General features: G+C 48.2%; 12 protein-coding genes across 12 annotated transcripts, besides 2 other annotated features; 7 read left to right on the forward strand and 5 right to left on the reverse strand.

Annotated features, from left to right (window-relative positions):
• Nucleotides 1–363: 363 nt before the first annotated feature.
• On the forward strand, nt 364–1,449 carry FPSE_08170 (uncharacterized protein; the record flags this gene model as incomplete). Its single annotated transcript, XM_009261288.1, has 1 exon — nt 364–1,449. One exon carries the CDS (start codon nt 364–366, stop codon nt 1,447–1,449), a length of 1,086 nt encoding a protein of 361 aa, XP_009259563.1.
• Nucleotides 1,450–3,722: 2,273 nt separating this feature from the next.
• Nucleotides 3,723–6,218, forward strand: FPSE_08171 (uncharacterized protein; the record flags this gene model as incomplete). The annotated part of the gene is made up of 3 exons (XM_009261289.1): nt 3,723–3,813; nt 3,896–4,208; nt 4,271–6,218. The coding sequence occupies 3 exons, from the start codon at nt 3,723–3,725 to the stop codon at nt 6,216–6,218; spliced, it is 2,352 nt and encodes a 783-aa protein (XP_009259564.1).
• A 688-nt stretch (nt 6,219–6,906) lies between these two features.
• On the forward strand, nt 6,907–8,109 carry FPSE_08172 (uncharacterized protein; the record flags this gene model as incomplete). The annotated part of the gene is made up of 1 exon (XM_009261290.1): nt 6,907–8,109. The coding sequence occupies one exon, from the start codon at nt 6,907–6,909 to the stop codon at nt 8,107–8,109; it is 1,203 nt and encodes a 400-aa protein (XP_009259565.1).
• Nucleotides 8,110–8,349: 240 nt separating this feature from the next.
• Nucleotides 8,350–10,154, reverse strand: FPSE_08173 (uncharacterized protein; the record flags this gene model as incomplete). The annotated part of the gene is made up of 8 exons (XM_009261291.1): nt 8,350–8,553; nt 8,604–8,781; nt 8,833–9,389; nt 9,448–9,507; nt 9,557–9,569; nt 9,634–9,838; nt 9,892–10,032; nt 10,088–10,154. The coding sequence occupies 8 exons, from the start codon at nt 10,152–10,154 to the stop codon at nt 8,350–8,352; spliced, it is 1,425 nt and encodes a 474-aa protein (XP_009259566.1).
• A 420-nt stretch (nt 10,155–10,574) lies between these two features.
• Nucleotides 10,575–12,018, forward strand: FPSE_08174 (uncharacterized protein; the record flags this gene model as incomplete). Its single annotated transcript, XM_009261292.1, has 4 exons — nt 10,575–10,834; nt 10,887–10,995; nt 11,047–11,377; nt 11,426–12,018. 4 exons carry the CDS (start codon nt 10,575–10,577, stop codon nt 12,016–12,018), a joined length of 1,293 nt encoding a protein of 430 aa, XP_009259567.1.
• A 322-nt stretch (nt 12,019–12,340) lies between these two features.
• Nucleotides 12,341–12,381: a repeat region.
• Nucleotides 12,382–12,465: 84 nt separating this feature from the next.
• On the reverse strand, nt 12,466–14,114 carry FPSE_08175 (uncharacterized protein; the record flags this gene model as incomplete). The annotated part of the gene is made up of 6 exons (XM_009261293.1): nt 12,466–12,772; nt 12,825–13,045; nt 13,097–13,176; nt 13,226–13,737; nt 13,788–14,016; nt 14,069–14,114. 6 exons carry the CDS (start codon nt 14,112–14,114, stop codon nt 12,466–12,468), a joined length of 1,395 nt encoding a protein of 464 aa, XP_009259568.1.
• Nucleotides 14,115–14,504: 390 nt separating this feature from the next.
• FPSE_08176 (uncharacterized protein) lies at nt 14,505–16,396 on the forward strand (the record flags this gene model as incomplete). The annotated part of the gene is made up of 2 exons (XM_009261294.1): nt 14,505–14,789; nt 14,843–16,396. The coding sequence occupies 2 exons, from the start codon at nt 14,505–14,507 to the stop codon at nt 16,394–16,396; spliced, it is 1,839 nt and encodes a 612-aa protein (XP_009259569.1).
• Nucleotides 16,397–16,663: 267 nt separating this feature from the next.
• FPSE_08177 (uncharacterized protein) lies at nt 16,664–16,920 on the reverse strand (the record flags this gene model as incomplete). Its single annotated transcript, XM_009261295.1, has 2 exons — nt 16,664–16,802; nt 16,853–16,920. 2 exons carry the CDS (start codon nt 16,918–16,920, stop codon nt 16,664–16,666), a joined length of 207 nt encoding a protein of 68 aa, XP_009259570.1.
• An 865-nt stretch (nt 16,921–17,785) lies between these two features.
• FPSE_08178 (uncharacterized protein) lies at nt 17,786–19,925 on the reverse strand (the record flags this gene model as incomplete). The annotated part of the gene is made up of 6 exons (XM_009261296.1): nt 17,786–18,127; nt 18,185–19,083; nt 19,131–19,447; nt 19,505–19,630; nt 19,686–19,754; nt 19,918–19,925. 6 exons carry the CDS (start codon nt 19,923–19,925, stop codon nt 17,786–17,788), a joined length of 1,761 nt encoding a protein of 586 aa, XP_009259571.1.
• A 760-nt stretch (nt 19,926–20,685) lies between these two features.
• Nucleotides 20,686–21,805, forward strand: FPSE_08179 (uncharacterized protein; the record flags this gene model as incomplete). Its single annotated transcript, XM_009261297.1, has 5 exons — nt 20,686–20,783; nt 20,858–21,422; nt 21,470–21,498; nt 21,544–21,636; nt 21,709–21,805. The coding sequence occupies 5 exons, from the start codon at nt 20,686–20,688 to the stop codon at nt 21,803–21,805; spliced, it is 882 nt and encodes a 293-aa protein (XP_009259572.1).
• Nucleotides 21,146–21,170: a microsatellite.
• Nucleotides 21,806–22,348: 543 nt separating the features above from the next.
• Nucleotides 22,349–24,043, forward strand: FPSE_08180 (uncharacterized protein; the record flags this gene model as incomplete). The annotated part of the gene is made up of 3 exons (XM_009261298.1): nt 22,349–22,573; nt 22,636–22,738; nt 22,785–24,043. 3 exons carry the CDS (start codon nt 22,349–22,351, stop codon nt 24,041–24,043), a joined length of 1,587 nt encoding a protein of 528 aa, XP_009259573.1.
• Nucleotides 24,044–24,142: 99 nt separating this feature from the next.
• FPSE_08181 (uncharacterized protein) lies at nt 24,143–25,507 on the reverse strand (the record flags this gene model as incomplete). The annotated part of the gene is made up of 1 exon (XM_009261299.1): nt 24,143–25,507. One exon carries the CDS (start codon nt 25,505–25,507, stop codon nt 24,143–24,145), a length of 1,365 nt encoding a protein of 454 aa, XP_009259574.1.
• Nucleotides 25,508–25,743: the final 236 nt, after the last annotated feature.

Consider the following 25,743-nt stretch of genomic DNA (forward strand, 5'->3'; position numbering starts at 1 on the left):
CCCACCCGAATCTATACGACAGCGCTTCGTACTAAAGGTCGTAAAGCCCCGTAGTCGTCGCATTTTCGTTTAAGGTCCCTCTCACACTACCAAGATTTACATGGTCTCATGACAAGATTCTTCTCGCCATGTCGTTCGGCAACAACGAAACGAACCCATCGATTCCAACTAGAAACAGGGCACCGCGCCGATATCACCGGAAATCCCGAAACGGCTGTACCAATTGCAAATCTCGTAGAGTCAAGGTATGAAGACTGATATCCGGGGTCGTGAATGCACCGTGGGTGCTCAAGGTAACCACAACTAGGCTAACATACATATGCCAAGTGTGATGAACAAAAGCCACAATGTTCGAACTGTGTGATGCGGGAGCTTCGTTGTAGTTTTCTACCGCCAAACTCTTATTCATCAGCATCGCCTTGTGGAAACTCTGGCTCGTCGTCTCTGACGCCACCTTGCGACGCAACGCTCCTCACGCAGATTCCATCTCCTTCACTACCAGACGTTCCCTGGACGCTTTCCCTTGAGCCGGCCTCGGAAGGCCTAGATATCGAGGATTTCTTTCTACTTCATCACTACACCATCTTCACATCACATACTCTGGCCATTGTCCCGGGACTTGACATTTTCATGAGGATCAACCTTCCACAAATCGCCTTCTCCAATGATTTCCTTCTGCATGCCACCCTCGCAATTGCTGCGCTTCATCTATCGCGCTTCAAGAAAAATGCCTCGGAAGCCAACGCGTACATGATGAAGGCATTACATCATTACGGTATCGCCCTACGAACAGCAACTTCCCTTATGACAAGCATCAATGCCCAGAATGGACCTGCGCTGTACTTGTTTTCCATGTTGTCTTTCTCCTTTACCTTGGGGCTAGGGCCAAAACCCGGCGATTTCCTTCTCTTCGGACAACAGGGCATTGCACAATGGCTTGGACAGCTCCAAGGTATGAGGTCTCTGCTCGAGACCAAGCCTGAGCTTTTCCAGGACGATACCCTGGCCCCAATGTTCCAGCTCTCTGTGCGCAGCTTGACCGAGCCAGTTTCTCGCGCCGACCATTTCCCCCAGCTACGTGAACAGATTCAGCAAGCCGCATCAGGAGATCCGGAACTAGTGCATTACTCGAAAGCATTGGATCAGCTGTCACAGAGCTTTGGTTTCGCATTCCTTTCTACTTCCAGAGCAGCTCAACTGTCCCCCCAACAGGTATTCGTTTGGGTCTATCAACTGGACGATGATTTCGTCCGTCTGTTACAGGAAGAAAAGCCAATTGCGCTCATCATTCTTTCATATTTCTGCATTCTTCTTAATCGTCTCAGTTCGTTCTGGTGGATCCGTGGGTGGCCAGAACATTTATTATTCGAGATTCACACTTCACTTGACGAAGAATACAAGGTTTGGATGCGGCGGCCGATGGAGGAAACTGGTTGGATTCCAGGCTGATACGCTTTCACTTGATTATCTTATAATGTATAAAATTTCCCTGTCAATAAAAGCTGTAGATTGTAAGAATACAGCATTGCGGGCTTATGGACTGGGACAATTAGGTTCCTTAGACGGTCATCGGAAAGAGGCTGTGTCTTTCTGCTACTGTGAACCGCTAATCTCTGGGGTTTCTCTGGGTGTTCACTCTAAGCTAATTTTAAGACCCTTGTTACCTGCGCATACCATAAATAAGGAGTAACGTAATGAACCAATTTGCCTGACACGCTATGTTGCGACGGGTTTAACGAATCAGTAAGTAGAACATGGGCTAAACGAGTACGACCAGATACGAGACCAATGCCGATGGATCGGCACTTGATCGGCAAGGTCGATTTCTCCGCTCGGATCTTACTAGCCCGCCCCTTAATATGAGTATATCGTGCTCTACCTTGGGGCGGTCGTCGCTGTGCTCATTTTCACTCTACTTGAAATGCACGAGCCGAGGATGTTATCCAGTAAACCGTACCTGGTGCGGCAATCCAAGATCCCGTTGTGTGGAAATGTGCACTCCCGTGCCGAGGCTAACATCCCGTCGCTGAAGGGCAGTGCATTATACCCTGCAGTAAATGATCCTCAGCATCTACCCTATTGTTGTTTCTTGAAGCAGTCATAAGGTCCTGGGAGCATTACTCGGGCTTCTTAATACTTGTCGCCTTCGAAACAAGGTCATGAGGCAGGGTACTCAACTAGAGTTAGAAGCAGATCGCTTCCTTACAGCCATAATTAGAGGAGTCGGCTTTGCTGTGACCAGGTTCTAGCTTGCCTAGACAGCGCATTACAGGTAAGCTGTTAGCTTTGTTTTTATCGGTGAGACGACTAAGGCGTCCCACTGATCTGGTACCCAAATTGGCCATGTGCCAATTTTGCCTACAGCAGTTGACAACAATTGCTATGTTTGGCGAGTCTTGCTTCACACACTGCTGCGGCTACTCCCTTGGTCCCAGTTCTGTTCGTAACATCGAGGCGCAGTCCTCAAACAGGGCCCCGGGTCCAGGTCCCTGACTGTGTTCTTCCAAGCCGGCATCGTCCGTTGCTATTGCCATCGCCAGCCAACAATAACCCTTTCATCTTCTGCTGAGAAAACAGATTCGGGGTCTCGAATATCTGACTCGAGTCGATTTTCTCCAGCATACTGATCAGCTCTCCACATAACGATTTGATCTCAGGACTTGCAGCTCTCTCGGCACCAACTGGGAGGTCTTCCGCCAAGTCTACCAGAGTGCGACCAGCAACAAGCTAGACCTAAAACTTAATGGCCAGATGCATAAGGTATACTCCCCGTCGCCATTCTAGCGCACTCTCTAAGAGTCTAGGTCTAGCGAGAGATGGCTGGTGATTACGACCTCATTCAAGTCGTATTAGCAAGGTATCCCGGGAGAGGCTAATGCCTTCCTTTTGGGCATCGTATTCGATACAGAGTCTTCCAGACACCTGATATCATCTCAGCATTACAATTGGACAACTTAAAGAAATATTTCCAGTGCACCGGTCTGTACTTTGCCTTGAACCAGAAGACCCTGGACTGGAAGAACTTACCCACGAGTTCTATACTTCGGGAGATTCGTCGAAGCATTTCTGCAGGTATGTCAGTCATCTGACAATGACTCGTCTTAATGTGAGATATGTGACCTGGATTTGGCGTTCGAGATGCACTTACAAAGCCATGCTATGAAGGGTTTGGCTTTATATCAGCTAAGCATGGTGGCTGACCTCCTCCGTAGCTTTACTTGGCTAAACGAGACTAAACGGATGACCTTCGGGTGATACAGACATCTCGTTTAGATACTAATAACCCGAAGCGTGGATCTAACAAATATGCCAAAGTTTGCAACTGTGCCTCGTGTATGCGTCAGGCTATTACTACTAAAGAGCTATACTAATCGTTTAGTGTGGCTAGCGCTTTTTGCTTGTCCCTTTGATTCCAACAGCCAGCATCCGAAAACCTAACCGTTCCCGAGGAGTTAGCTCTAGTTCAATGGCGTTATGCCTGGATGATTACTTGAAGATAGAGTAATATCCTGGGGGATCCATGTAATCTTTGATCAGACGATCCTTTACCCCGCACTTTGGGGGTAGTTTAAATGCGAAGTCGGATGAAATAAGACATATAAAACGGAACGAGCAACACCAAGCAATGGCCAACAGAAAACACCACGAACAACAAGAAGAAGCAACACGTGTCTCTCTTTCCATCTGTGCAGCAAAACAAGATTAAGACCCTCTGCGGCACAATGCATGTTCCAATTGCGTGGATGAGCCTTACAGGCCTCATTTTCGTCTCCCATACTTCCGCGACACTGCTCAGTCAGAGGTCAGCATCTTGTAAGTATCTGCGCGTTTTTTTTTCTCTTTCATTTTCTATCACTACCGGTACTTGTACAAACTAACCGAACCATTGTGACAGCTTGGGAGGAGGCTTCTGATCAAGCCCGTCAATTTGTAGCACAGCTTAATACGACTGAGAAGATTGGCATCGCTACAGGCGGTTATCGGTTGGACGGGCCTGCTTGCGTTGGCACAATCGGAAAAGTCGAGAGGCTAGGATTTCAGGGAATATGTTTCTCTGATGGCCCTTCTGGATATGCCAGGTCTGACGGTTCAAGCGTCTTCTCTTCCGGCCTTACTGCAGCTGCTAGTTGGGATAGGCGCCTTATCTATGAACGTGCCTTTGCCATTGGAGAAGAGTTTAGGGCCAAAGGTTCTCATGTCATTCTCGGGTAAGTCATTACAACGTCCACCTTGGCAAAGTAGGGTTAAGAATATGCTAATGTAATGGCAGACCATCCTGTGGTCCTATGGGCCGCAGCGCCCTTGGCGGACGAAACTGGGAGGGTTTCGGCCCCGACCCTTACCTCTCTGGCGTCGCCATGAACGCTTCCGTCTCGGGTATCCAATCTGCTGGTGTGCAAGCGTGCTCCAAGCACTTTATTGGCAACGAGCAGGAGACACAGCGCACCAGGACTACTGAGGAGGACGGAACCTTCGTCAATGCTCTGAGCTCCAACATTGATGAACGTACACTTCATGAACTGTACCTTTGGCCTTTTGCCGACGCCGTCAAAGCCGGCACTGCCAGTGTCATGTGTTCCTACAACCGAGTCAACCAGACTTATTCCTGCGCGAACCCGCACTTGCTCTCGCTGCTAAAGGACGAGCTCGCGTTTCCGGGCTACGTTGTTTCCGACTGGTATGCGACACATGGCACAACCGCCTTCGCCAACGCAGGGCTCGACCTCGAGATGCCAGGACCTGTCAGCAAAGACTACGGCGCCTCTTATTTCGGCGATCAGCTTCTCGACGCAATCGGCGATGATAATGTGACAGAGAGTCGGCTCAATGATATGGCCGAGAGAGTTCTGAGGCCATACTTCTTTCTGGGACAGAACAAGGATTTCCCTGATCTAGATCCCGCTTCCTCTGCTGCCCTTGGCGTCAACCAATTTGGTTACAACAATCCCCAGTTGCCAGTTACACCCATCCCTGCACGCGATGTTCGAGGCGATCACGCCAAGGTTATTCGAAAACTAGGTGCCGCTGCCACTGTCCTCCTCAAGAATGCCAATGGCACCTTGCCTCTGAAGAAGCAAGCTGATATCGGTGTATTCGGAAATGGAGCGCCATACCCAACAATCGGATCCATCTATTTCGACTATGCAAACACGTCCATCTCGTATGAGATGGGCACTCTCGACCAGGGTGGCGGCTCTGGCATAGTCCGTCATACCGAACTCATCGCCCCACTGGACGCAATTCGAGAACGTGTGCGTAAGGAAGGTGGTCGGGTACAAATCCTTCTAGAACACAAAGAAATCATTGAGGGCAAGTTCAGGTCCATTTACCCAATCCCTGATGTCTGTCTGGTCTTTCTGAAGGCATTTGCGGCAGAAGGCAGGGATAGAGACTCGCTAGACCTTGATTGGAATGCTACCAAGGTCGTCGAGAGCGTATCCTCGTTCTGTTCTAATACTGTTGTTATTATCAACGGTCCAAGTGTAGTCTTGATGCCCTGGGCAGACAACGAGAACGTGACTGCTATTCTTTCAGCCCATTACCCTGGCGAAGAAATCGGTAACTCCATCGTGGATGTTCTCTGGGGTGATACGGAGCCCGCCGGCCGCTTGCCCTATACTATTCCCAAGAAGCTAAGGGATTACGGTGCACCTATTTATAACCTAACTGAGCCAGCTGCCAATCCTGATGCATGGTCAGTTGATTACACAGAAGGTCAACTCATCGATTACAGGCACTTTGACGCCATGAACATTGAGCCTCAGTATGAGTTCGGGTTCGGCTTGTCATACACCATCTTTGAGATGTCAACAGAACTCGCCGTTGATATAGCCACAGGCATTCAAGCTCAACCGGATGAGTCCAAGGGCAAGGCTCCTGGAGGATGGGTTGATCTTTGGGAGCAAGCAGCTACAGTATCTGTCAAGGTGCACAACACTGGTGATAGGGACGGACACGCAGTGCCTCAGTTATATGTATCGTTCCCACAAGACACAACACCACCTGGTACCCCAGTGCGAGTTCTAAGGGGTTTCGAAAAGGTGTATCTCAAGGCTGGAGAGACTAAGAAGGTTACTTTTCCTCTCCAGAGAAGGGATCTCAGCTTCTGGGATGAAGCTACTCGTCAGTGGGTTATTCCTAAGGGAACCTTTACTTTTGCTGGTGGATTCAGCTCTCGTGACCTCCGAGCTAAGACTGAGACATCTGCGTTGGGGTAAAGCTACGCCAAGTCTAGTTACAATGACGTGGGATAAGAAAGGAAACTCGGGGCAAGTTCTTACTGAACTAGTATGTAGTTGGTTCAGTCCGCTGATCAGGTTCCGTATAAATTATAAATTGATCCTCTTCCCGTCTAGTAAATTTTCTTCCCTTGTTTAAGTTCTAGTATTATTTTTCGATAGTAAGGTGTTATACAATGACGAGGCTTCCCTACCAAGTTGACGGGATGAGAGCCTCCTTTGTCTTATGCACAGTCACTCTCGGTTTCCCAGATGTTTAGACTCAGAAGCGGAGATGTAGGGTGTGTTTGCCACGGGAAGAAACAAGGCTCATGATGTCTACACTCATGTGCTGTAGCTGAGCCAGGAAAGCTGTGGCACCTCTTGGACCTTGGGAGAGAGGAGCAAGAAACAGAAGGGGCGCGTTGTGGATGAAACAAGTGGGGTTTCAATATGTCCTTCTCGTTTAACTCGCGTTCGTTCATTCGTATGCGTATACGAGACGCTAACTACCTACAGTAACCACCAGTTATGTGCCACCGTCTAACTTGAACCCCACAAAAGCTCCCATTGCTCTTGGGCTTTTTGACACGCATTATCTATCTTCCCAAAAATGTACCGTCATTAACCTCGCTTTCCAAGGTGCCGGGATACGAGCTACAACACCTACCACAAGAAAGCCATCGGAATGCCACCCGAGCCCTCCAGTCAAAGCGAGAGTCGCCGCACTCACAAAAAGTCAAGGACAGGCTGTGATACGTGCAAGAAAAGGCATATCAAGTGTGACGAGGTTCGTCCAAGGTGCGCCAAGTGTACCTTTGGGAACCGAACCTGCTCGTATGCAGCCGCTCCAGGCCCAGGCCAAGGCCAAGCTGGACTGGACACGAACGTCGCCGGCAGTTCCAGCAACAGCCCAGCGGGAACTCCCTTATCTCCTCCTGCGTTGCTCGCTGCGGCAGCTGAGGCAAGGTCAACTGTAGCAGCTCCAGGCCGCTATGACGCCATTCACATGAGTCTATTCCACTATGCCATTATCAACATGACTAGCTTTATGGGAGTAGGCGGTGACTCGAGCCGGGTACTGGAAAGTGCTCTGAATAGCATGCACGTAGCACCCTACCTCCTCGATCAATTGCTTGCTCTTAGTGCTTTATACCAATCCACTACAACACAAACAAACCAGAATCTCTACCTCCGGTATGCCACCGAACTGCAGACGCGGGCCTTGGCCCAGTTCCTCGAAACCCGTGGCAATATCAGCGGGACAAACTTCATACCCGCCTTCCTTTTCACCTCCTTCCTTGGGATCCACGTTCTATACAATACCTTTAGGGACCATCAGGATAATCTCGGCGAGTTTGTTAGCGCTTTTGTAGATTATGCGCGAGTTCACCAGGGAATCCGCGCCGTGACGGCCAATTACTGGCCACAGATTCTTGCCTCAAATTTGGCCCCCCTTCTAGGCATCGTTGAGATTGGCAACAGAATTGATCACCTGGAACCAGGGACCGAGACTATTGAGCTACGTAAACTGTTAGAAGCACTGTCAGATTCCTCAAGAATGCCGATTACTGCGTCCATTGACGCTCTGCAGCGGATGCAATGGGTACTTGATCTTGCAAACCATAATGCTCAAAGCTCCAGCCACAAAATCCAGGCCGCCCTAGCCTGGCCGGTTATTATTTCAGAGGATTATATTGATGCGTTATATCTACGCCATCCTGAGGCGCTGGCAGTCTTAGCTTTCTTTCTCGCCTTTGTGTATGAAAACCGATCGTATTGGGTCTTCCAACCTTGCGCAGGGTCACTTATCGAAGCCGTAGCTAACCATCTTGGACCATTTTGGAAGGAAGGTTTAAGTTGGCCGCTGTCAAAACTCGTTAGTTCTTAATATATTGTCCTTATGATGGGCCCTCTACTCTTACAAGGTACTTGGTAAATAAAGAGGTTGAAGATGCTTTGTAGATTACTACATTCGTCAAGGACATCGGGATTGCCAACAATCGTCAATAATGGAAATCAGCTCTTGCTTGCTGCTATTGTTATCTTCGAAATCCCCTCCAATATGATGCTCGCCAAGTTCGGAGCTCCTATTTCAATGTTTCTCCTGGGGAGATATATTTAAGTATATTTATTCATCTTCAGGAGCGGACCATAAGTGTGACGAAGCAACATGCTCCTCTAATGGGTACTTCTGCCCTGGAATGCCATAGAAGTTCTCACGGTAAGTGCCTCCAGGCACAGCATAGTCATCCCAGAAGAGTCCTCTGCTCCGTAGCTCAGGGATCAGGAGATTAGAAATATCCTTGAAGGATTGCGGGAAGAGAACATAGCCCTGTAATAAAGTTAGTAATAGGCAAGTCACAAGTCATGTGATGAACATACAAAGTTAAAGCCGTCAACGCCAGCTTCAGCAACCCATTCCTCGAGGCTGTCTGCAACTTGGGCTGGTGTGCCGACAAGCAATGGTCCGTTGCCACCGAGACTTACATGCTCTGCCACAGTGTGCTTGGTCCACTTCGAGTTGACGGGAGAGAAGCGAGCATAGCCCTCAACGGTAGATCTGATGGGTTGTCAGCACAATACAGGTAACGAGGCAGGGTGGGTTCCATACTTGACAGCATTGCTTTCCACCTGTCTCAGCTCCTCATCATCACCGTACTGGTTCAGGTCCATTCCAGTCCAGCCTCCAAACAGCGATAGAGCTCCTTCAAGTGAAGCATACTGCTTATAGTCGTCGTACTTTGCCTTTGCCTCCTCCTCGGTACGTCCTAGAATGGGAGTAACCAGCGCAAGAACTTTGATGTTGTTTGGATTCCGGTTGAAAGTATCCTTGGCTGTCTGCCTGATCTCCGCAATATTCTTCTTCGCCACGACAGGAGCATGGGCCGAAGTGAAGATTGCCTCTGCGTGCTGAGCAGCAAAGAGCTTGCCAGCCTTTGATGCCCCAGCTTGCAGCAGGAGAGGAGTGCGCTGGGGACTGGGGTTGACGATGTGAGGGCCGGTGACGTTGAAGTACTTGCCCTTGTGTCCGATCTCTCGCACACGCGACGGGTCGGTGTAGATACCCGCCTCACGATCCAGCCTGACGGCATCGTCTCGCCAAGAGGACTGGAAGAGTTTGTACATGACTTCTAGGTACTCCTCAGCGATGGCATATCGTTCGTCGTGCTGACAGATGTTAGTCATTGTATTTCGGAGTTTATGAATCGTTATTGGGCGGTTGTACGCTTAGTTGTTCTTCTCGCCCAAGGTTGCGAGCAGCAGAGTCCAGGTAACTTGTGACAATCTATGCACGGTCAGCAGTGGGCATTATTTAGTGGCTTGCCTTCTCATACGTTCCAACCAACTCTGTCCCAATGCGTTAGCTTGTCATAGTAGAGTGATTGTTATTTTCAGCTTGGGGGTCACGTACCTTCCCTTGGTCAAATGGTCAAGTGTCGACAGTCTTCGAGCGAGGTGAAACGGTTGCTCGTAGGTTGTTGAGACTGTGACGCCGAAACTGATGTTCTTCGTCACAGCAGCCATGGCTGGGATGATCGAAAGCGGTTCCGTGACAGGCCATTGAGCTCCTGAGATGATAGCAGGATCAAGTGACTTCTTGTAGACATCATATCCGCCTAGTCATGTTCAGTCAGAGGATCTCGAAGTTGAATTATCAGGTAGCTTTTACCTAAGACATCTGCAATAAAGATACCGTGGAACTTGGCCTCCTCGAGCAACTTTGCGAGGTCTGTCCAGTGCTCGATGTCGGTAAACCGCCATGACTGATCATCAGGGTGGCGCCAGAGACCAGGCGACTGGTGCCCACTACCTGTCAATGCTTCATCAGTATGGTGCGTCACTCCCCGAGGCAATCAAAGACTTACACATCTCAACGAAGGCATTGAGAATGAGGCTCTTCTTTCCCTCCTCAGTGTTCTCTTGAGCAGACATTTCGGCTAATTTTTTTCTTGAGTAAGGAACGGTCCAGGTAGTTGATTTGGTGGAGTGGCAGCCATGCAAATTGCAGCCCAGGTCTTATACAGTCTCTTGGCTTGCGACGGAGCCATTTGATCATGTTTTCCTCAAGATCCGGCAATTGACGCAGGCCCGCTTTTGATATCGATTCCACGAATCTGCACCGGTGCGAATTGCGTGATATGGGATAATCTGCAGCATCGCCATTTTGAGCCGTCACGCCATTTGAGTTGTATCTTGTACAAGCTACTAATGTCATGGCGACATGCTGACGACATCCACTAAAGCCCACTAGTCTCGGAGGAAGGCCGCGATAATTCAGTCAATGTCGTTTTAAATGTCCCATTCGCTATTGTTCCCTCGTAGGAGCCAGCGAAAAGCCATAAACGACGCACTATGATTACTTGGTGGTTGAATCGTGGCCAGAAGGCAGTAAATCTGCTCTCGAGGTCAAAGAGCCAGATTACACCAGCAGCTCCGACGAAAGATGAGGACGATTATATTGTTCCAACAACGCAGAAAGCAGTCCTTCTGTATGGTGCCCACCAGCCTTACCAGTTGGTTGAGAATTACCCTGTGCCGGCGGATTTGCAGAGTGATGAGGTTCTCATAGAAAACAGAGCCGTGGGCTTGAACCCAATCGACTGGAGAGGACCGTAAGCAATGCAGCAAATTATGCCAAACATTCAGAAACTGAACGTACTACAGAGATTTCGGTTTTGGCCTACCTGATCTTCCGCAGGTGGCAGGTAGAGAGCTCAGTGGACTCCTCGTCCACACTGCAGATGCCCGTTGTGGCTGGGCCAAAGGCGACCGAGTAGGTGGTATCACCAAGCCCTGCACAAAAGAGTTACTTACATTAGGCCAGGTAATTGCCATCTCAACAGACTACCGTGACAGTCGCAAGGGCGCTTATCAAAATCACGTTGTGGCCAAGAGCTACAATATTGTGCGGCTCCCCGGCCATGTGTCATTCGAGCAAGGATCAACTATCGGCGTCGCTTTTGTGACGGCAGCAGTTGCACTCGGTATTTGTCTCGGTGTAGACTTCACGGTTGTCGATAACGGTCCAGAGATGCGGCAAGTCGTGGACAGCTTAAACGTTGACTCCCTCCCTAAAGATGTCCATAAGGAAATTGCCCAGCAGATTCCATCACAAGATCGCCCAGAGGCCGGGGACTGGTTTGTTATCTGGGGAGGTAAGCGCAGCAAGCGTTCTAGCGATGGTCATAGCTAACGTTTTACAGGCTCGTCAACATCAGCAATACTTAGTGCCCAATTGGCAAAGCTCGCCGGGCTAAGGGTGGCAGTTGTGCTTGACGCAGCAAAGCACGGATCGAGTCTGTTTAAAGAACACTCCATCAAACCAGATCTTGTGATCGACAGTCATGATCCCCAGAGAGCTATTGAGATTATTCGGTCCTGCACGAGAGGCCGAAAGAGGTTCGGACTGGATACGAGAGGCAAGGAGACAACGACCTTCTTGATTGATTCCCTCTGCGGCACTCCAAGCATCCTAGAACCTCAGAGACTTGACGACAGCACGTCCGACAGTAATGAGATCTCGCTACCACGGCATGTTCACATTGTCGCTCTGTGCTCTGCTCCGAAGATCCAACGCACTGATCTCACACTTCACACGATCCCGATCAAGCTCTTCCATGTTAGCCCGAAAGTAGGCAAGGCATTAACAACGTGGCTTGGAAGACTACTCCAGAACAATACTATCGCGTATCCAACGATCGCCGGCGTTGGCGATGGCTTGTCGAGTATCAACGCCAGCCTGAACAAAATGAGAAGAGGCGAGATCAGCGGTGGCAAGATGGTTGTAAAGTTATAGACAGTTAGAGTCCTCAGCGTCAGAGAATCTGAAACTTCTTGAGAAAATTGTTCTTGAGATTGCTGGTATTCCAAAATTGTGAAGACCATGGTGTCTTCGATCAGAGCGACCGCTGAAGAGTCACGGCTACAATAATTGACTCGCAGTCCATAAGTAGTGCATTGGTGCCTGGGCAACAAGTAATAAAGAATCACAAGATGCACGCAAGGAGGCATAAAATTCAGGCTTGTATTTCTTGGCAGTAGTTTAGTAATAGGGATTTGCTTTTTTCACTTACTTTGGCTTTTGCCTACCTCACATTCATCTAGGTTTTCAATCAATGATAATCTATTTATATAAATTAAAATTCTTATATAATTATAAGTCAAGGTTTCTAAGATCCATAATATTATCAAGTGGGACAGCTATCTACTTAACCCTCGATAATCACAAGGCATCATCGCGGACCTACTTATTGCTGGATGTGACCTTCGTGGAGCCCTTGAGCTTGACATCCTCGCTCGAATGGGTGCTGGTTGCATCAATATCCGAACCATAGGGAGCATTTCCAAAGTGCTTAATAACAGTCCATGCGGGGAGGATTGACACAGCCCAGAGGGCAAGGTTGAAATAGACACCTCCGACGCGGGCCATGATGGGGATGGACGAGGTACCGTAACTGATCGCCTGCCATGCTGACTCTGTGCCACGAAGCAGAGCAGCGTACCGCACAATCTCCGCTTCGTCAGAAGCCAAGTTCTGGACAATGAAGTAGCTGTAGATAGACAGTTAGCTCCGACAGCGTAGATGAGACGAGGTTGACTTACAGGAAGAGATAGTTCAGCTGGAAGCCGAATGTGAGGAAGACGAATATCGCAAACGCTGCACCAAAACCGGGACTGGACCAGTCATACATGGGCTGAGATATGTTGAAGCGGGTGACGAGTATGGTTGCCCAGGTCCACCATCCGCCCTGCAGGATCACAAGAACCCAGAATGCGCCTCTAGTCCGGCGCTTCAGCGAAACTGACGTTCGGTCGAGCCAGGCCTGAGATGTCAGCAAAGTTCAGTATGTCTCAACGAAGAACCCAATACATACACCGAGAATGTTGCCACCGATCACAGCAATAATACCAGAAACAAAGGAGCCGAGTGCTCGAGATCGTACTGTGAACCATACTGGAGATGATTGTCAGCAAGCTTTTGAAGAGGCAGCATTGCGACGTACAAGACAGATAAGTGAAGAAGACCGCTTCTGAGAAGACGACTGCTCCGATGTAGAGCACGATGAGAAGGAACTTGGTTGTAAAGAAGAGGCGAGTGATCTTCTTGGTCTCGAGCCAAGGGTTGTTAACGATGGACAGATCAACCTTCTTACCGTCTGTGCGCTCGACCTTATTGGGAGGGCTCAGAAACAGAGCAAACAGCGGTCCTGAAGCTTGTATGGCGATGAAAATGAGGAACACGGTATATGAGACCTGGCCAGCCTCATCACGATCGACGTTGAGACCAAGATTAATAGCACCACCGATAATTTGGCCACTTAGGCGGTATGTAAGCCAGTAGCCGAGAGCTTTACCTTTGTTCCATGGCTCAGGATACGCAATGGCGATTGCCGCTTCGGCCATCCAGAAGACGCCGGCCGAGATGCCGCAGAGTGCAGCTCCCAGGATGACAAGCCACTCGTTACCAAAGCGGTTGTTAGTATATAGCCCAGCAGCATACGGGGCGTACCCAAGTCTGTGGTGGTCAGTATGAACTCCTATCAGGTCTGCAGATAGAGCACTTACGTTCCAAAGATGAGAGCTCCCTTGATGCCAATGTAGTGAACTAGAACACTACCGCCCCAGCAGCTGATGACCATCAGGCAGAAGGTCAGGGCGTTGGCCGTGTTCACTAAGTATGGCTTTTGGGCTCCTCCGGCACCTAAGGAGTTCATTGCACCCCAGATACCAGGTGCAGAAAGGTTGCAAAGACCAAGAATGGTCATGTTGTAGAAGGTCGACCGGTACCATTTGACTGTAATAAATGAGCTCTTGTTGATAATCGTGGACAGTTCAACTAAACAAACCTGGATATTGGCCTGGCTCATGGCAAGATACATTTCCATTCGACATGTTGAATATGGTGTTGTTCGTGAATTCAAGTAGCAAAAGCGAAAAATGTTCTATTGTCTGTGTGGTTAAAGAGTACCGGGAACTCGGTTGTCGTCATGTCCAGTTATAGAAATATTCGATCGGCAGTTAGCATGCTCATTGGCGGCCAATTTTCATGGCTAGATGATCTAGACCAAGCACGCCATAGATTGCCATTTTGCGACCATGTGTTGTCATGCTGGGAGATTGGCATGATGTGATTGAGCGGGGTGGGCACGTTATGATATCCATCCCGTCTACGGTCTGGTCTAGATTAATAGCTGAATCTGCTACGCGCTGCAAATCGCTCATATAAACTGTAAGCTCGGTGACGAATTGCAAAATCTCAATTGAATAACTTAACAATTCACCATGGGCGACGCTTCTGATTTGGTTGAGTCCCGGCACGATGCAGCCCGAGACAGCAGCTTGGGTGCAGTGAACGGCTTGCCCGTCGGGCTACAGAAGCCCTCAGAGCCGCAATCATATGTCAGTCCTCAAACAAAGCTGCCTTTACTCGACAGATACATTGATGAGCCGCGACAATTGCGAGTCGCTGTCATTGGTGGTGGCCTGTCAGGAATTCTTGCTGGGGTTCTGCTCCCAGAAAAGGTACCCGGCATTCAGCTTGCAATCTACGACAAAAACTATGAATTTGTAGGGCTCTTCGAATACTCTAACATCGTGAAAGCCACGTTAACATCGCTCAGGGAGGAACGTGGCTTGAAAACACATATCCAGGAGTGCGCTGCGACATTCCCTCGCACGTCTACCAGTCAACATTTGCTCCCAACGAGAAATGGTCTGATGAGTTTGCGCCAGGCGCGGAAATCCGTGACTACTGGCAGGGCGTGGCCAAAAAGTACAACGTCTATCAATATGCCAAATTCGGACACCACGTCAAGAGCATTAACTGGAACTCCGAGGAATCGGCGTGGACGCTGAAGCTGCACAAGCGGGATCAGTCAGAGCAGGCTACCACGACCGTAGTAGAGACAGCCGACGTTGTCTTCACTGCCACTGGACGGTTCAATGCGTGGAAACTACCAGACTACCCTGGCATCTCCGAGTACCAAGGCCTCCTCAGACACGCCCAGAACTGGGACCCATCGACAGATCTGAAAGGCAAGAGAATTGCTGTGATTGGTAACGGAGCCAGTGGCATACAGCTTGTTGCGAATGTGCAAAAGGTCGCAGGGCACCTTGACCACTACGTTCGAGGAAAAACATGGATTGCCAATTCCTGGGCCGGCGATGACCGCACACTTGAGCCACAACCGATTCCAGAGGATCTCAAGGCCACCTTCGAAGATCCAGAAGCATACCTGAAGTTCCGGAAGATTACCGAGGACAAGTACTGGCGCGGCTTCGACGGCTTCATCCGAAACTCCGACACGAGCAAGCAACTCAAGGCTCAGTTCATTGACATCATGAAGAAGAGGCTCGCCAAGAAGCCAGAGCTTCTCGATATCATTGTACCGGACTTCTCACCCAACTGCCGACGCCTGACCCCAGGGCCTGGATATCTGGAAGCCATCGCCGAAGACAACGTGGACTATATCACAGATCCCATCGCACGATTCACCGCCACCGGCATTGAGACGACTGATGGCGTGCAGCGTGATGTCGACGCCATCTTTTGTGCCACTGGCGCAAACCGCGACATGATTCCTGCCTTCGAGGTCCGCGCAAACGGAGCCTCCATCGGCGACATCTGGGGCAAAGAAAAAGGTCATGGTTTCCCCTACACCTACTTCGGAGTGGCTACTCCAGGATTCCCGAACCTATTCTTCCTTGCAGGCCCGCACGGCACCGGACCATCCGGGACAGTACCTCACGCTGCTGAGACGCAGGTTGCATACTTTGCAAAGATCCTACGTAAGATATCCCGAGAGGGCATCAAGTCCATCGTAGCATCAAAGACGGCCGCCGATGACTTCTTGGAGTATGCAGACTCTTTCTTCGCCTCTACTACACTCTCGGAAAACTGCAGCTCTTGGTACAACGGCGGACAACCTGGTGGACGCATCCATGGCGTATGGCCGGGAAGTGCTACCCACTTAACAATCGTGCGCCGAGAACCACGATGGGAAGACTTTGAGTATGAGTACTTGGCTGCTAGTGGTAATCGCTTCCAGTGGTACTTTGGCAACGGGTGGACACGGAAGGAGCAGGATCGGGATGAGGACATGACGCCTTATCTGCATAAACCAGGCAAGGTCAGCCTTAAGGATATCCATGAGAGTTGGTGGAGTGTGCCTTGATTGATATTATGTACAAATTCTACTAGAATGTTACTACCTTATAGCAGGTATGAAGCACTGTAATCAAGAATATAGCAAGACTAAAATTATTCATCAGGGCAGACTTATCACTAATTTCAAATACGTTTCAGATGCTTGTACTCATTGTGATGAGGAATTAATAGTGCGTTTGTAAATTGATTGTAATATAAAGTCAAGAAAGTAACTATGCAGGAGTCGCAGGAAAATGTTCTCGCTAAGCTCATAGCACATGCGTCAGGCAGTCAATTAAAGGGCCATAGCAGCAATGACACCAGCAACACCTGCAACGCCCATCATATCGACACCCATGGTAGGAGCAGCAGCGGCCTTGGAGGTCTTGGAGGCGGCACTGGTCTTGGTCGCCTTGGTGGTCTCAGTCGATGTTCTGTCTTGTCTTAGTATTGATTCGTCGAGAGATTCTTTGTGTCAGCTTACGTGGTGGATGAGGCGGCCATGACAGGAGCAGCAACAAGAGCCGCGGTGAGGAGGAAGTTCAGCTTCATTTTGAATTGTGGATGTTGTTTGAGAGATTTGTTGGAAAGAATGTAAATTTTGATAAAGATAGAAATTTACAATAAAGGTTCTTGGCAGATCCTTTATACTGTGATGTTGTTCTCCATTTCCAATGTATAATATTCCCCAGAGTCTAATTCTCTCACCGTGATTGGCTGACGCGTAAATCGGCATTTTCGTGCCGTATAAGCCGCCTCAAAAGAGTCATGGCGCAGGACATCACAGCTATTGAAAAGGAATACGAGCATAGCCACTGGGTGTTTCAGGGTTAGTTGCTTGATCTAGAATCTGTCCTGACATCCAGACCTGTATGCACACCATATCTGTGCCTCTCCGGGGTAATTGATCACCCCCTCGCGATGCCGTACTATCCGCAGCATCCAATGACATCTTCATTTTTCCTTCGGAATATGTACTATGTAGCTGATTTTTGGAGATTAGAGTAATTTGTTTCCCAACTTTATCGTTTTGATTCAATGACTTATTGGTTTCCAAATTAACGTTAGAGTTGAAGATATCGAGTACCTGCAGAAGCCTTGGCTGGGCATCTGCTCAGGGCTGAAAAGGAGGATGTGAATACGTAAGCTCGGTCTTTTCGGTGACATACGTGGAACTACAATGTGCAAGTGACGTGTCGCTAGCGACATAAACCAATCACTTCCAGTTACATGGTCTGACATTGGCCAAAACAGAGAGTTTTGAATTTCGGTTAATCTCATAGGCAGCACCGATTGTTCACCGACTGCCCAGATTTAGTTGGTTGAATAGATGTTTGTGCATGGCGCTTATGTCCCAATACATCAGGAAACGGATTCTCTGAATGTAAGCCCAAAGGATTGGCACTAGGAGTTGAATTTACAAGTGGTTTAGGTCAAACGGGACTAGGGTTGCAGGGTAAATATCCTGAAGTAAGTCATTCCCACACATCAAACTGTCCTCCCAATCCAATGAATTCATTGTTGATTCTTCCTGATCATCCTCCAGTGGATGCAAAAAGTCCGTGGTTACATGGATGCTCACTCGACTGGCACTTCCCGCGCAAGCATTGTCGACGTTGCTTGGGAGTTCGGCTAGGAGGATGATGGGGTCGAGAAGTTCCCAGATCATGGAAGGAGGGAACTCGATCATCGTACTGGTGGTACCTATTTCCAATTGCGTTCCCATAGCAAGTGCTTGTAATTCCTTAAGACTTTCAAGCTGGTGTATCATGAGCGGCAAGTTCTTATATAGGTTCCTGGGTTTATGGTCACGTACCTTACGAACTAAGCATGGCCAAGTTTTCGACATGCGTTCAAGAAGCCTCTGACCTTTTGACAAGTTCTGGCTTGCTTTCCGAGCAAGCTTGGCATTCCTGACAAACTGGTACAGCCATGGGATAGTCGATGTCGCTGCAACAGCCAATCCAACTAAAGGATTTGAAATGTCCACGGACAAATCTTCGAATATTCCCACCAGCCAGAACACCCACCCGGAATGAAAGATAGCTTGATCCACAACCTGTTGAAGAAACAATCGAGACTGGCTCATGCCTCTGTTACGACGCAGTGCGACGAGATGAATGAAAGGGTGATTGAGAAGTGCAAGAGATGCGTGAAGGATGAGATGCGTTGTTAGCCATGGATTCCAATACTGGCGACATGCTTTTACGTCTTCCGGTGATCTTTTAAATGGGAACAGATTTCTCATCAGGTGCTTCCGATGAAGTTGTGCTTCGTATTCAAGCAGCGAGAGGTTGAGCTTGGAGTACGTAGACTCTGGCAGCCACGGCACTTGAACCTCCCCCATTCGAATATCATGAAGGTAGGAGGCGACTTGGCTCCAAATAGAAATAATGCCCGTTGCATGTGTGTTGATTCCGACATCACGACTTGTTCCCCCAGTATCATCGAAGTCGGGGGCATTTATCTGGTTTGAGTCGCGAGGAATCGGTGGCGGTGGCTCGACACTTGGTGGATGTTTGTATGTATGGTCCGGTTGTAATGCTCGGGAGATATGAGGGAAGAAAATGGATTCTATCATACGAATGCTCCAATAGCATCTGTTATCTGTATCCTGTTCTCTGGTATTTGTCGGCTTGGGGTTCCATAAACGGTCAATAGTACTTAACCTTGCCGCGGCACCTATAGACATCCAAGCCCGGGGTAAATCCCCAGCTAGATTAACGTAAGTATAAATCCAAGATTGAGTTCTGTGTCCGTACCTGAAATATTCTGCAAGGCTAACATGCACAAGGCTTGCATAATCTCTGCTGTTGGCTTTCCCTGCCCTGCAAGTTGTTGAGTTGCAGCTTCAGCGGAATGCCTATAGAATGTAGAGGCTTCTTCATGCTTGTTATCATAATACGAATGTGAAGAGAACTCAAGCATCAGCCCCAAGAAGCTATATCGGAGATATCCAGCGGCAACTGGTAGCGTGTCACGTAGGCATTCAAGCTCAAACAAAGGTAGTGGCTGGAGATGCAACTTTATGCTGTATACCTCTACAAAGTGTTCCAAGACACTCTGAGGTGGATTTGGGCTATACAAGTTGTTAGATGAGTGTATAGAAAGAAAGGGACGACATCATATCATTTACCTGTCTCCAGAAAAGACATGGTTGTCTGAAGCTATAGGTGTAACTGCGAAATCCGTATCTTGCCTCGGTCTTGAAGTTACCGTGCAGTTGTTGTCGTGTGATCCAGTGTCTTCTCTTGCACCTGAACTGTGAACGATCAAGTAAGCCTCAGGATCTTGGGAATCATGATAGAGCAACATACGTAAGCAACCCAGACAAGGAGGAAACTTGGGATTCCAGTAAGCGTATTCTGTCTGCTGTGGACGACCTTCTGCACCTTCAATAAGCAAATGTAATTAAAACTGGCGAGAGGCAAATATTTTACTTTTCGATTCTAGTAGTACGTTTGAGTTGAGTAGCCATTGAGCTGCCCCGTGCAGCATACTCACAAGGCAAATCCAACCGTTCACAAAATGAACAGATGGGTCGCTCACCGGTGCATTTGGACTTTTTTCGACTAAGATAGTTAGCTCATTACAGAATCAAAATCATTTACTTGAATTTTTACCGGCAAGGCTCGCAGGCCCGTCGGATCCCGTCTGTCTGGGACCCCGATCTTGTCGTCATAATTGATCCTTGGTGTATAGAAACTTTCCGCGGAGTTTGATTTGGCGGAGTTTCTGGGTTGACAGTGGGGCAGGCAGTGCAATTCCGCTCACGTGCAAGAGATAACCAGCCAGAATTGGTAAATCGTGGGGAAGATATTTCCTAGCGTCTTCCGAGGAAGTTCAGGGTTCCGTCTCGACCACAAGTGAAGGGGATGTATAAATTATCAGAAGGATCGAGTATGAAATTTAAATACTCTACTATTAAACCAGATATTCTGTTCAAAACCATCTTTCTTCCCCTCTTCTTCACTCCCCTACAGTGATTTTTCACAGTCTACCCATCTAGCATTCATCAGTCTAGTGAAAATATGTCGGTTCCAAAATCCATGAAAGCCGTGGTATTCAACGGACCGTTCGACATATCCGTAGAGGAGAGGCCAATCCCTCAAAGTATGTCATCATCAGAGTATACGCACCGTTCAAGTAATCTGACCTTTACCAGTTCGAGATCCTCAAGATATTATTGTCAAGGTCAACATGACTGCTCTATGTGGATCGTTTGTTTCCCTGTCACCCCAAGGTTCGGGTCAATACTAATAGAACAGTGAGTTACATCTCTACCGAGGGCTTGAACCAACGGAACCCAACTTCATCATGGGCCATGAATTCACAGGAACTGTTGTTGAGCTGGGCTCTGCTGTGAAATCTGTGGAGATCGGCGACAAGATTGTCTCGCCTTTCACTGCTTCATGGTAAGTCAGCAGTACCAAGATAGCCCAGTTTGCATTTAAATATCCATTACCATGGTCCTAATCTACTATCACAGTGGCCAGTGCTATTACTGCGAAAACGGTGGGTCAGCCAGATGCGTCAACAGCCAACCCCTCGGCTCCCCAAACCTTGACGGTGCTCAGGCCGAATATGTCCGGGTTCCCTTCGCCGATGGGACTGTCGCGAAAGCTTCTGCAGACATACACGACCAAGCGTTGATTCTCATGGCTGATATTTTCCCAACTGGCTACTTTGGCGTCAAGAGTGGCGTTGAGATGATGCCGAACCTTGATGTACATGACTCGACGATTGTTGTGATAGGGTGCGGCCCTGTCGGGTTGTGTGCTGTTGTTGCTGCTGCTGCTGCTTTGAAACCCAAGCATTTGTTTGCTGTGGACAGTGTCTCATCAAGACTTGATCAAGCAGCAAAGCTGGGAGCCGAGCCTCTGAACTTTATGAGTGATAAGACTGGGATGCACGATCGCGTCAAGGCGGCCACCAATGGTCGAGGTGCCGATATTGTGGTAGAAGTCGTTGGTCTTTCACCAGCACTCCGCACTGCGTTCGATTTGGTCCGCCCCTTCGGTGCTATCAGCAGTATTGGTGTTCACAATGCTGAGGTATGTCTTGTTCAGTCAGCACTCTACATATTACTGATACGATATAGATTCCTTGGTCTGGAAATGATGCCTATAAGTAAGTTCCATGAACTACGCCGACAATTGATACTAACACTGTTAGTAAAAACATTCGACTCCAGATGGGGCGATGCCCAGTGAGAAGCATCTTCCAAGAAGCGATGAACGTTCTGAAGAAAGAACAAGATTCTCTTGAGTACGTACCCTCTTGTCCCTTCTCTTCATGTTCTTGCTGGTTGTAAGGGTTAGTCAAGTTAACATGCTGTAGTTTCCTGTTTGACAATATTATGCCCCTGTCTGATGCAGTTCGAGGTTACGATCTTTTCAACCAATCAAAGGTTCAAAAGGTTATCTTCAAGGTTTAAATGTCCATATATGATAGAAAATTTGTTTCTTACCAGCTTATGTGTTCTTAACTATCTGTGTATCAAGTGCTGTCATTTTATTACAAGCCTTGTTCGATGAAGCAATAAATTTGTCTTATCGGTAATTCTACCCCGTTCCGATAAATCAACTCCACGTAGCCAACATGAAATGCTACGTATGCAAGAGACTGATAGGGTTATGTAACTTTAGATCTCCAAACGCCATCACCACAATTAATTGCGTTATACCGGGGTAGTCCATATGCGGTAATTATTTCCATGGGCCGACAGAATCTTCCAATTACGTATTGCCTAGCACGAATGCTACTCCATATCGTACAATTAAGCATAAATAGCGTCTATTTCGTCATGCAAGGGTTCAATGTCAATTGTGACACTTTGCGGATCCGAAGAGCTGAAGGTCGAGGATTGTTATCCCCGCAATGGACGATAGATTACCTACTGTTATATAAAGTAATTGAAATCAGAATAAGCATCTTCTTCCAGTGGCCCATTTCTCTGCATCACTGCTATCGCATCAAAATGGGCAACGAAGCTAACCTGATCTGCGAGGCAAACGCCCCCTCGATTGAGTCTCCTTCGAAAGGCAAGACAGTGACAAAGAAATATGCCGATGTGACTCTTCGTCTTGTTGAGGAGCATGGAGATCATGTTGAGCCTCTGTCCCCCGAAGAAGAAAAGAAAGTCCGAAGAAAACTATATCTGCGGCTGGTGGGATTGCTTTCGACTATCAACATCATGCTCTTTGTTTGTTTGCTCACTCGGTATTGTGCTCTTTCTATAAAGACTAACACTATCTCTTAATCCAGATCGATAAATCTACTTTGGGCTATGCGGCAATCCTCGGACTTTTCGAAGAGACTGGCATCTCACAGGCTCAGTACAATAACTTGAACACAATGTTCTATGTAGGTAAGTTGAATGTGCTCATCAATTGGCATTATTATAACATTGATAGGATACCTCGCATTTCTGTGGCCGGGCCACTACCTCATGCAACGTTTACCCTTCAGCAAGTTCATTGCTGGTATTATCTTCACATGGTCTATCGTCATCTTCCTCCATTGTGTCGCAACACGATATGCAGGGCTCATTGTACTTCGACTTGCCTTGGGTGCAGCCGAAGGAGTAGTTGTTCCTGCGCTCGAGATGACCATTGGCATGTTTTTCAATCGAGCTGAACAATCGTTCCTGCAGCCCATCCTTTGGATTACCTGTCAAGGTGCACCGATTGTTACGGGCTTTCTCGCGTACGGTCTCCTTTGGACCAGCGGGCCAGTTCTACCCTGGAAGCTGCTCCATATTGTTACTGGAGGTATCACTTTCATCCTCTCCATCTGGGTCTGGTTCGACTATCCCAGTAACCCTGCCGAGGCTAGGTTCTTGACGCTCCAAGAGAAGATCCACATCATTAAGCGTGTTCAACAATCACAGCAGAGCTCAATTGAGCAAAAGCAATTCAAGCGATCGCAGTTCATCGAAACCCTGAAAGATCCGGTGTCTTGGTTATTCGCACTGCAGGCTTTCACCCTCATGTACTGCAACAACCTCACCTATGGTCAAAAGAACCTCCTCGTCACATCGCTCGGTGTTACTCCACTTGAGTCTACTCTTGTTGCAGTGGCCGGGGGCGGCTTCGGCATCGTCAACTGTGTCATCGCGGCATCTGCCCTACGGAAGTACCCCAGTAACTTAGCGTTGCACTGCACTCTTTGGTGCATACCTGCTATTGCCGGTGGTATCGGGATGGTGACAGTACCCTGGGACCGAACCATAGGTCTCCTTGCCTGCATGTTCTTGGCTGCTCATACCTATGGCGTCGCATACATCATAGCTCTTGGGTGGACCAACTCTTCAGCTGCAGGCTATACTAAAAAGCTGACAAGAAATGTTATGTTCATGATTGGGTACAGTGCTGGAAACCTAGTATCGCCCCAGATCTGGGTTGCATCAGCTAAACCAAGATTTTACGGGGCTTGGTCCTCGATGATCGTCATCAGTTGGTTCGGAACACCTGTCATTTTGTGGATTATTCACTTCATTCTGGCTCGGAGGAACAAAATCCGAAAGGAGAGGATCAATGCCGCTGGCGAAAACGATGGTTATCACTACGTCGAACAGCTTGACGATGGTGGCCGATTGGTTAAAGTCAAGGTTGAAGTTGCCATGTTGGATTTGACGGACCTGGAAAATGAGAGTTTCATCTATCCGCTGTAGTTCAGCTAGTCTAATCAATAAATAGATAGTTCAATAAGCTACAGATATTCGTGGCATTCGACAAGAGCCATATAAAAGATATTCAATTCAACTGAGACGTTAGGGTTTGAACCTTTCGATGACCTTGATGCCTACAGTGATCCCAAAGTGATCGCTGACCCCAACATTATCCGACCCAGGTTTAGTCTTCGTTTCTATTCCAAAACGGCCTAATCTTCCTGTAGTGTCGTGGGCTTCTTTCAACGCAACCGTCTCGATTAACCCTCTATAAAGAAACGTGTCCGACTGCTCTTCTTTTCTGGTTTTGTCGGAATGGGGGCTCCCTTTGCTTCCTTTGCCTTTGCTTTTGCCTTTTCTTTTTTCTTTTCCAGACGTGATATCTTTCTGGGAAGACTTTGAGACTGGTGGTACCGCCGATGACTCATCGTCCCAAACGTCATTGTAGCCTTTCATTACATCGCGGTGGAAATCCTTTTCGCCCAAATAGCCACCCACCAGCCCACCCACTAATGATTGCTCTCCAGAGCACATGCCAAGTAAAAGATAAGATACTTCGGAGAGCTGCTCAAAATCAAGGTCATTCGACTCAATGCACGTTGTGCATAGACGAAGTGACTGGTTTGATCTGTCATCGTTCTCGGACACAGGCAAGGGCACGTCAACCACAAGGGCATCCGTCTTGATTTCAGACTCAAGGGGCAAACGAAAGCAATTCGAGATGGGCAAATTCCGCGAAATCATCATGATGGTAAAATATTGGCTGGATTTCAGGTCGCCTTTATCACCACTAAGTTTGTCAACTTTATTATCGACGTATGGGGGCTCCGTATCAGAGAGCACGAAGTTTTGTTGGGCCCATTTGTCCTTCAGAATAACTTCCAGTACCTCTTGGTTGATTTGTTGTAACATTACCACGAGGTTGAGAGGGGTTTTGCCAAACATGGACCGCAAATGGGCGATGGCGGCGGAAGCACGAAGGGCTGCAAAGGTTGGAGTAGATGAAAGTAATTTCCAAGACGCAATCTTCAGAACACGTCCCCGCTCAGGTGCTTTGGGTTTGTTGCTAGAAGGTACCCAGGATGAAGATTGTATGTTGTACATTTGTGGCTTGAGCGGTATAGTATCGGGTTCGTCGATGTCTTGGTGGAAATGTGAAAACTTTTGGAGATATAACTCGTTGAATTCCGGATCAGAGATCTCATCGACGCGGCGGAAGTCACCTCGACGCGCGAGCTCAGCATCAATAACTTTATTTATCTCTGAGGCGTCCGGAAGAGTGCCGTAAGATCTGGTCAGGTTTGTGCTTTGCTGTTCTGGTTGGAACTGTGGCTGCCAACGCGGATTGAAACATCCATTTCCGCCAATCAAAGTACCGTATCCGCGATACCGCTGGCCCAGATGCAATACACGAGAATTTCTATGGATAGAAATGGCAAAGCGTCGGGTGAAAAATAGGCCATTCATGACTGTAATCACAGCTTGTCGTGTCAATGCCACTACAATTGTCGTGATTGAGTGGTTGGTACACTTTCAAGCAAAATATGCCTTCAGCGCCCTGCATTAAGAGTTATAGAAAGTAGGGTATAAGCGTAACCTTATTCCTATATAATAGAAAAGCACTATAAGACCTACTCTTTAACCTACTTTTTCTCCTTCTAGTATAACCTAAAAAATTACTAGCTAAATCTAACTCTCTACTT

This window comes from Fusarium pseudograminearum, chromosome 2, assembly GCF_000303195.2.
Source record: "Fusarium pseudograminearum CS3096 chromosome 2, whole genome shotgun sequence".
Classification (NCBI taxonomy): Eukaryota; Fungi; Ascomycota; class Sordariomycetes; order Hypocreales; family Nectriaceae; genus Fusarium; species Fusarium pseudograminearum.